This window comes from Desmodus rotundus, chromosome 9 (assembly GCF_022682495.2).
Source record: "Desmodus rotundus isolate HL8 chromosome 9, HLdesRot8A.1, whole genome shotgun sequence".
Taxonomy (NCBI): domain Eukaryota; kingdom Metazoa; phylum Chordata; class Mammalia; order Chiroptera; family Phyllostomidae; genus Desmodus; species Desmodus rotundus.
The window spans coordinates 81385701-81396353 of NC_071395.1; the positions used below are offsets into that span (position 1 = coordinate 81385701).

Genomic DNA, 10653 nt, shown 5'->3' on the forward strand with positions numbered 1-10653 from the left:
AGGTGGGGACTGGGACGGCCCTGTCTAAAAGGGCCCACAACTCAGCTCTGGCCATCTGCTTTGGGGTTTTCTTTTTTCTTTAAACTTTAGTTATATTTTCAGTGATCTCGGTCCCATGCTATCGCCAGGTCTTCTGATTCTGTGAGACTAGAACTCAGAATTTGTGAAATTTCCTGATATTTAAATAATAGCAATTAAATTTTAAAAGTACTAACTAGAACAAACAAAACATGTCCATAGGCCATCAGTTTGCAATCTCAGTTAAGATACAGTTGTGAAAATGGAGGCTTAGAGACACAAAAGTACACCTAAGGGATGAAAATATCTCTTACCCTCCCCTCCTTTTCCATTTTACTCCTTTCTCGTGAAAAAGTTGAAAAACTTGCAGGGTGATAAGGTGAGAGTGGAATCACCTTATCCTAGTATTTCTCAGGTTTTGGCAACGTTTGGTGGTTAGTCACCATTGGTTTACCATGCTAAATATATCTTAATGTTACATAAACAGAAAGGATTGATTGAGTACCAGTCATTTAAGAATTTTTCACTGTAATTCAGTATGGAGGATTCTCTCTCAACACTAGGTCTTAAGTCTTTGGGTTTTAGAAATCTGCCATGCCTAATATTTGATTTAGGGCTGTAAAGAGCAGTTTTTAAAATTTTATTTAAACTGAAAGTTTCATCAGTTGTCTGCAAAGAAATCGATAGACAAATATTGTTACATACATGTTGGTCTCAAATTAGCACGTTGTTTTGTTGCACATGTGAAAACGTCAATAGCTGGACTACAAGTTACTTCCAGAGAGAATACCTGTCTGAGGCCACATTTTCCCTTTATCACACACCCCACCTTGATTTACTGATGTAAATACCTAAGTACCTGCTTTGGATCTGCATTGAGCTGGGCCAAGATTTGAGGATGAAGAAGATCACGGACTTATCTTTATGTACCTTTCTAGATATTATGTTGTTAATTTTTTTTCTTTAAACTTTAATTATATTTTCAGTGATCTTTGCCCCAGGCTAAAAAAGGAAGTACTTATAACCTGACGACCAGAGGATTTCAGCCTATTAATTTATACTGAGGCAGTTTTAATAGATTCATTTCTGAAATCATCCATTTTTTCCTTAGCTATGTGTCTTTGGCCAGAAAAGATTGTCTTTTTTTTTTTCTTAGTTTATTTACCGGCAATACAGATTTTAAGTAGAAAGTAGTAATATTTTTTTCCAATTTAATTGTATATTGATTCCAAAATATGAGAGAAGGTGCACTCTCCCTCTTGAGAGCAGCCAGTGCCATTTCCTTTCCCTTCGTCCCCCACTGCTTTCTCCACAAGCAGGCGTCTCCTAACCTCTAAAGCAATGGGCAGCTGGCAGCTTGTCTCAGACTAATCCCCTGAACCTGTCCCCAAGCCCCCTTTTCTCTTGATTTCCCATGAGCTAAGGCAGCCCAGCCTGGGCTCTCCTGTTGCTTCTTCTATGCTAGGCCATTCCTCGTTTTACTGTCGCGGCTTTAATAGGTGTATCCTCATCTGGACACCTGTGTTGTGGCATCTTCCCTACAGCGGGTCAAGAACCCACACGCTACAGCTGGCCTTAGGCAGACTCACTTAGGGCCAGGCCCCTGTCTGCTAATAAAAAAAAAAAAACAAAGAAAAGAAAAGAAAAGAAAAAAAACTATGAGAGAAGCATTAGACTATGTATCTGACGTGCAACTTTGGTAATTGTGGCCTCCCCCTCCAGATCTGGATAGTTGATGTTTTTCTTTAGAATAATTTATGAATAACTGGAGTTATTTGAATTTAAATACATGTGGAGGATGATTAACGTGGTCAGATGATTTTAATATTTGGCAATGCTTTCATTTCAAATAGGGTAAATCACGTTACTGGGGAAATAGCTTTTGATTATATTTTTATTCTTAATATATTCTTAAATTATCTTTTTGACGTGAAAGTGTTAAAGTGGTTAGGAGTGAGCTTGATTGTTGGTTTGAACTACCCAGGATCTCAGTTTATTAAGTATTTGTTATTCTGACTTCAGAAAACTCTCCTGTTTTCCAGGAAGGTGGTACTGTACTGTAGTGTGCTGTGAACTTTAATCTGTCCCTCCTCCCCCTCCTTTAGGTGTTCATCTGTTTGCCTCTGCCCCTCAGTCATTTTGTTCACTCCTCCCAATCCCTTTGTCAGCTAGTTTTCTGTGTGTAATCCACTCCCCCTAACCTGTGAGTCAATCAGAATTGTTTAGTTTACAGTTTATTATTTTGGTGTGATTTTCTTTGATGTTTATTTTGGTTTTAGGATTTCTTTTGTTCAATTTTATTATTTGCATTAGCCATATAAGTTATTTTGTTCATGTTCATGTTACTTCTTAAGTTCGGTAACTGTGTTTTACTTTCGAAACCCAGGGCATAGTTCACACTGACTATTTACAGAGACCCAGTGGGGTGATGGACCCATTGCATTTTCCACCCTGTTTTTTAGTGTATTTTGTAAGTTGCATGTATGTGACATTGAAGCCATTTGTTATTGACTTACTTAATTTGCCTATATTGCTTTAATAATCACCTAAGCTCTTTTATACAATTTAAAATCACGTTACTTAATATAAGAGCCCCTGCCCCCCCCCTTTTTTTGAAGAAAGAATCCTACTGCTGTCATACCAAAATAAACTGTCTCTTCGTAGGATTGCTTTATGAAAAGGGTAGGTTCCTACAGATCTTAATGTTACAGAGGTTCTGTTTGGGATGTAAGAGTTCCTGGGGTATTATGTTATTGTAAAGTATTGTATGCAAGAAGTCTGTCCTGTGTTGTTTCATATGGGACTTCTGTATTCCTTCTTTGAATTTGGATACATAGTCACAAGTTTAAAATTATACAAGAGATTGTGTTATAGGTTCTCATTAAGTCAGCTGCTGCTGCTTATAATCTAAAATATTGTTGCCATTTGGGTAATATATTAAAGGACACGCAAGGTGGAGTTTGCTTACTCTGATCTTTAAGGGTCAGTAGTTATCATGTAGATACTATGTTTCCCATGGCGTATTTCCCGTGTACCTATGATCGTCTAAACTGCTATTCTTCTAATGCTTGCAAAAGCTCTTTTTTTGACATTGATGCATACCTGTGTCCTTTTCCAAACCATGTTACTATCTAGGCATGCTCAGTTAACAGCTTTCTTACGATTTTTGTGTTGTAATTCATCTTTCTTGGAGACTATATTTTCATTTCTTAACCAATTTTGAGAAATATCTTAATAGAATATTCATGCCTACAAGTCCAATTAGGAAAATTGTCATTATTAAAATTATTATTAGCAGTAAAGACATTTTTATTAGAAATTTAAAAAAATTACTTCACCAGGCAGAAGCATTGAGAGGAATAAAAGCAGAGAGGTTTAAACTTCTTTTCTAAAAAAGTAACTCATTGCCCTGGTCAGGTGGCTCGGCTGGTTGGAGCGTGGTCCTGTGCATCTGAAGGCCATGGGCTCAGTGCCCAGTCAGGGCACATACCTAGGTTGCAAGTTCCATCCCTGGTCAGGGCTTGTACAGGAGGCAGCCCGTCGATGTTTTTCTCTCCCCCCCACCCCTGACCCTCTCCCTTACTCTCGTTCTCTCCCTCTCCCCCTTCCTTTCTCTCTAAAATCAATAAAAACATATCCTCGGGTGAGGATTTTTTAAGTGAGTTATTAAAAATAGAAAACTACAGTTTTGGTGACCTCAGTACAATTTTCAAGTTGAGATGTGTCATTGAAATAGCAAAAAGCTATATATGATATCTGTGAGCCCTAGTAACTTTAGGGTACATATATTACCATTATATAGGCTTTTTCAGAGTATTAAGTTAAAACTCCATACCTGAGGTACACATATGAATAGAATTATAAAATTAGAGGATCATTCATATTAGTGCATTTGTACACTTCTTTGTTCTGTTTGGAAGGATAAAATAAGTGAGAAAAATGGGAAATTCAAATTTATTTCTGATAAGCTATATAGGAGGACTGATAAAAATGGGTCAAACTACTCTTTCTACAGTCTTGGCTTTGTTGCTTTTGAGTATGTTCTACTATACTTTTCTTCTGCATAATAGCCTGCAACCTAAACAAGGTTAATTGATACCTGGATGTCACTGGATTCTCCCCCTTCCTGACGTTCTAATTTTTGCAGACTTGTAGATCTCTTTCGTATAGTTTCCATATTCCAGATATATTATGTCCTGTGACACATTATTTTTAAAGAATTAAAAATGTCCTGGCTGGTGTAGCTTAGTGGATTGAGCGCAGGCCTACGAACCAAAGGGTCACCAGTTCATTTCCCAGTCCGGGCACATGTCTGAGTTTCGGGCCATGTCCCCAGTAGGGGGCGCATGAGAGGCAACTACACATTGATGTTTCCCTCTCTCTCCCCCTCCCCCTCTCTCTAAAAATAAGTAAGTAAAATCTTTTTAAAAAATTAAAAATACTGCATTTGGGAATAGCTAGAATGGGTTTAATGCTGTTGAGCACTTTAGGATTTGATTAAATATTGCAATTGATACTTATTACTGATTAAAAACATTGAACCAATAAAGATTTTGGGTCATGTTCTTATACTCAGTGTAAGTTGCGGAGTTAACCAAAAGCATCTTGTATGACTTCTTTAAGGCATTCTGTGCAAAAGTACGTGGGAGTTTTGGTCACTCTATTATATGCCTGGGGTGACTGTTAACAAGCACAAATTTTTTTTAAATCCTCACCTAAGTGTATGTTCATTGATATGAGAGAGAGAGAGAGAGAGAGAGAGAGAAACGTCAATTATTTGTCTACCGTATGCACCCTGACTGGGGATCAAACCTGCAACCCTTTGGTGCGTGGGAGACACTCCGACGAACTGAGCCATCTGGCCAGGGCACAAACATGATTCTCACTTTAACTCTGTATTGCCTGAATTTTGAAACATTTCCTCTCTCTGCCTTATTAAGTAGCAGCCTCAATAATGCCCAAGTCCAAACTTGGTTATTATTAAGGGTTGATCTGCTCCCACACCTGTGTAAGGGAAAGTCCTTTCATAATATTTTTTGTTTTATTTGTTTTATTTTGTTTTTTAGAGATTTTTATTTATTTTGAGACAGAGGGGAAGGGAAGGAGAAAGAGAGGGAGAGAAACACCAGTGTGTGAGATAAACATTGATTGGCTGCTGCCCCAATCAATGCTACCCCACCCCCCTCCCCCTACACCCCCAAAGGGAACCCAGCCCACAACCCAGGCATGTGCCCTGACTGGGAATCGAACTGGCAGCCTCTCAGTTTGCAGGACAGTGCCCAACCCACTGAGCCACACCAGTCAGGGCCACGTAATAGTTTTTAAAAGAATATAAAATTATATGAATTATTTTGCAGCTGTGTAAGAAATACATAGAAACAGTCTAAAAAGAAATAACCCAAATTTTAATTAGTTGTTTTAGGTGAGTTAGGATGGTAGGTGATTTTTTTCTTCTACTTTTATTCTGCACATATCTTACAATGAGCATATGAGTATTACCTTTTTAACACTTAAAAACTTTAAGAAGAAATAAAAAGTATGGAATAAGATATTATAATTTAATCTAAGATGATATTTTATGTGAGTCATTTTGAAAGGATTATGATTTTGAATTGTGGGAGAATTATTTTTGCTTGAATTTAGAAATGAATTGGGAAGCATATTTATAAACTGTTACTCTGCTTCTACTTGAGACCTAAAATGACAGCAGTGACTCAGTTCCTAGCAGGTATGGAAGACACCTATGACGTCCCTGTTTCTCCGCGGGTGTCTCAGGGAGCCCAGCGGTGGCCACGGTGCCGCCCATCCCAGACGTTTTCTCTTCTGTAAATAAGACCTAGTTAGTGCTGCTTTTAAATGCACCTGGTTAAAGGCATAAATTAGTTCTCTGCGTAGCTTTCCGGTCTAGAAGAGTGGTTTTCCATGTCTGAAAGTGCCTGAAACAACTACTCTGACCTCGATGGCATCATTAAAATATACTTTCTGAGTCAGGAGTTGCCTTAAGTGTTTAGGGATATCTGAGCATGTCTCTGTATTGTTTGTCTTGTATAAATATGAGCTGCTCTTTTGCCTATTGCAGGCTCTACTACACCTTGGGGAATATAATTACTGTCTTGAAACCTAAAAGAAAACTAAGCAATAAAATCGGTCAGAATACATTATTTTTTTGAATGGTAATACTTTCTTAAAATACAACAAAGGGAGCTGTGTGCAGCAGATGTCATATTGAATATATATGAGAAATTATTTTGACTGATGTGATTACAGCTAGCTTTAATCCTAACCCCTTTCTTTCCCTAAGTTAAAAAATAAATGTAAAAACGTTTTAGAAAAACCCTCCGTCAGTGAAAATGTACAAAAGTCACATAGAAAGCAAAGCTTGAAGTAAAAGCTCCGGTGCACCTGTAACCTGCGTCCCACCGCCAGTCCCGCACGTCTCTGTGACCGGGAGCTGGGAGCTTTGAAACTCTCGCTCTGGCTTCCTGGCAGTCTCTGCATTTGGGGTGTTGGACTCAGTTTTTCACGGGTGTGTTTTGTAGTTTTTGGTACTCTGAAATTAGAAGCATCTATAAACTTCACAACTAGTAATTGTCAGCCTCATTTTGAACAAATACTTATGGTCACCACACGTTGGCAGGTACACCTTAGGGTATTGCTTTCGGCGGCTTCCCTTACTTAGTATCTTGGAGTGCTAAGACCAGCCTGGAGGGTTATATAGAAAATGTATATTGCAGCCTTAGGTTGCCTTGCCTAGTATGCAAGGGTTTTAAAGAGTACATATAGATAGATTTTTCTTTAGGTTTTGCAGTTTGCAATAGAATACATTTATTTTAAATATAGAAAGCATGAGATGCATCATATATAGGGTGGCAGCTCAGTTTCCGTGTGGGCTGTTAATTGAGAGACGTTATTTTCAGTCCCCTTCTCTTGTGAGCCCTGCCGTGAACTGCAAACTGTGTGCCTGTGTATAAAAGGTTAAGAGCCCGGGTAGCTGAGTGGGGTGCCGTGCTGTTAGCAGACGACGAAGGCGGTATTACTCACCAGGTGCACGCCGTCAGCTCTGTTGAAGATTCCATCTTCATGGAGTCATCTCATGGTCCGCTTTTTCTTGAAGCCAGGTAACATTGCCCACAAGCAGTGGGTTGGCCTTGTTGCAGTTTTTCCAACTGGAAAAACTAAAATCTAAGCATAAATAAATAAATAAATAAATAAGACATTGCCTGCTGAAATAACTAATTCACATGGTGGAATGAATTTGCATTATCAGTTTGCTTTGTAAAATAATTATGTAAGGAGTGGTTTTTTCTCTAATAGAAACGGGGGAGGATAAGCCATTGGAGTGTGTTGCTTTGCCAGGGTGACGAGCACGGGGCACTCTGGGCCGTTTGATAGTCTTGTTTCTAGGGATGCACAGATTGCACCTCGTGGTAACTAATCTGAGCGTTCACTCCTTGACTGTTACTGAGGCAAAGTAGTTTTACACAATCTGTATTCTTGGCTCTTAACTCTTTTGCATATGTCAGTGTCTTGGTCTTTCGATGATGTCTGACTTTTGCTTCAGATCTGTTTGTTAAACTTAGTTGTCAAATAACCTGAACTACATACACAGTCTCTCTAAGCTCTTAATTCTGTTAAGTTTACTCAGTTGTGTTCACCTAACTAAAACTTCAGTGGTACTTGAATAAAATGTTCCAACCTTTGCTTTAAAGCTCTATCCTCTTCATGGTAAGCTGTCATACTTGAGACTCTCGAGGGTGCTTAGCTGTGTTATTAACTGAGCATGCTCACAAACTCAGTTTGTGATACAGGCTGTCCCTGTTCTTGTCATGCATAATATGGCCTCCTTCTTCTTTTTTTTACGTCATTTACTTTCCAGTCCATCATGTTACATTATGTCCTTTAGTTGTTACCATTGTCACTGCCTGTCTAATACCAGGGTTGGTTTGTTGGTTGGTTGGTTGGTTTTCCTTTCTTTAATTAGCATTAACCAAATTAATGCAAACTGGTAAATCCTACCCAACCCCTTTGGTATTATTTTGGTAAATTTTTATGGGGCTCAATATTTCCAAAGTTGACTTTAAGCATTGCTCTTAGAAAAGTATTGTCACTTGTCACTTAACTGCTTACAAGATAGCTTTCAGTTCTTGGGGACTCAGGAATGCACATTAAGTTCCATGAAGTTGACTCAAAATTGTGAGATCCCCATCTTGCCTTTCACCTTGAACGACCATGCTGGTGTTACAAAGTAGTACGTTGATTTGTCTAAGTCCTCCATTTCCCATGTGAAGAAAATGTATAAAAATTTAGATGTTGTTTACTCCCAAGTAGTAGCTAATTATAAGGACATTTACTTTTATTAATATCTACATTATAAGATAATGATGATCGAAGCAGCGTACATGTGGCTCTATGGATACATATTTTTGGTGAGCAGTGCTGTATGCAATTAGCCTGACAAGTGTGCTAATACTTCCCTGAAAGTAGACTGTTAATACTGGTATTTTCATACTAACCATGTTTTAAACATTAATTATATTTTCTGACTACAGGCACGTGACACAAGCTGACCTCAAGAGCTCCACGTTTTGGCTTCGAGCAAGTTTTGGTGCTACTGTTTTTGCCGTTTTGGGCTTTGCTATGTACAAAGCATTGTTGAAACAGCGGTGATTAAAAAAAATACTGGTCCCTACCAAAAACAAATACTTTTATGTACATTCTGAATGCTTTAAATTCTGCTAGAAATATTGACATATTTATACATGCAGAGTTACTTTATTAATTATTTGTAATTCATGCTAGTTATAACTGCAGTATTGGCTAGCATATGGAAAGAAACAGCTTAACAGCCACACTAAAATGGCTAACTTTCAGAGGCCAAAAGGGAATATTTTGTAAATAATGTACATATTCAGGCAAGATGTGGTCTCCCAAACTGAGTTCTAGAAATGATGTTTCTAGATGTTTCTACACGGTATTGTTAGTGCTCAGTTGCCTCACTCTCCTAGGTTTAAGTCAGCTCAGATTGTGTTTACTCGTGGATCACTTATTTATTTCACACTTACTCAGAATGATCTTTGCCATTTTTTCTCCGTTTTTACAAGCAAACAAGTCAGTGTCAGCTTACCAGCACAGCTTCTCTCAGGCACCGGTGGCAGGCCAGCCCTGCAGCCACCGGGCAGTCTGGACGACTGCGCAGCTGAGCGAGAGGCTCTCCTGGAAGGGGCGGGTGAGCCCCAGGCCCCTAGCAGAGGCGTTACTACGTGATTATGTTGTTTCCTTTGTCGCTGTGTTGAATTTTATAGCCCTTTCAATCAAATGAGAAAAAGATTTGTATATTGCCGATATTTTTAGTTTAAATAAACAGTCACCATTGCTGCTGTTGAATTTCCTCCCGAAGTACGTAAGTCATTCTAGAGTGGCCGTGTCTGTTGTAGTGCATTCCAGTAGCTGCATGTGTCATGAAGTGCGCTGTGTCTGCCTAGGGTAACCGAGAAGCGGCACTTTTTTTAAATGGTAAAGTAAATCTAATGAATATAAACTCTCATGATAAACCTATTTTTTCCATCATTGACCTTTTCAAGTATTTAAATAAATAACCACTGTGTACTGTGATCTTGAGGTTTTTTGTCTTATGAAGTAAATATTTCTGTACAGATGTGGGTGAAATCCTGTGCTTTCTATCTTTCTTTTAAAAAAATGATTTTGTTTATTTATTTTTAGAGAGGGGGAGGGAGAGAGAAATATCAATGTGTGGTTGCCTCTCATGTGGCCCCCACTGGGGACCTGGCCTGAAACCCAGGCGTGTGCCATGACTGGGAATTGAACTGGCGACGGTTTGGTTTACAACCCACACTCAATCCACTGAGCTATGCCAGCCAGGGCTGCTTTCTATCTACTTCACTTGAAAAGTATTTTTTATACAAAAAGATAATGCCCATTAGGAAAGAAGACAAGTATGACTTGTATGTATAAGAGAAAATCTATTTTAAAGTTGTGGGAACATCTATTCTTAGAAAAGGCCAATTGTTTTCCTCTGCACATACCTACGTAATGTGGTTTCTGCTATGATTTACGTGTTCATTTCCTCCTTCAGCATGGACCCTTTGCTATTCCAAGGGATGTTTTCTCATGAGATCGCACTTCTTGAACAGCTACTGACAGCATAACTCACTAACTACAGGCTTATAAGTAACATGAGCCATGTTTACTTGCATACGTCCCTATCCCCCCCCACCCCGTGTTTATTCTAAATTTGAGGGCTCCTCATTGTCATTGTTTTCTGAGAGAATCCCATTTACCAAATAAATTGGTCAGTTACACAGCTTCCAATGACGGTTAATTCTTCCCTGTTTAAACTGAAGTGTTATTTTACATGAGTATTCCTTATTGATTGTTGCATTTGTGAGAAACAGAGGCAAGAAGGTAGTTTGTCAAGGCATGAAACGTGGTGTGTTTACATATTTAGATTTGTCTCTCTTAATCCTTGTATTTGAAGTTTAAGTGTCTGATTCACGAAATACAGCCCAACAGTGCCCTCGCTCTTCCCTGCTCTTGACACATCTCCCTGGCCAGCAGCTCCTCTGCCGACAGTCCAGGCGGGGCAGGTTTGCAGAGGGGATGCTCGCGGGTGTCTCC

The 10653-nt window shown here is 38.9% G+C and overlaps 1 protein-coding gene across 5 annotated transcripts in view; it reads left to right on the forward strand.

Annotated features, from left to right (window-relative positions):
- RHOT1 (ras homolog family member T1) overlaps positions 1-9630 on the forward strand; it is a 58957-nt gene extending 49327 nt beyond the window's left edge. For 2 of the 5 annotated variants that reach the window (XM_045198908.3, XM_045198907.3), the window contains exons 20-21: positions 6993-7136; positions 8568-9630. In XM_045198908.3, the coding sequence (XP_045054843.1) occupies positions 6993-7136; positions 8568-8685 (262 nt within the window). In that variant the 3' untranslated portion in view covers positions 8686-9630. The other 3 variants (XM_024564654.4, XM_024564655.4, XM_045198909.3) reach the window with 2 other exon arrangements.
- Positions 9631-10653: the final 1023 nt, after the last annotated feature.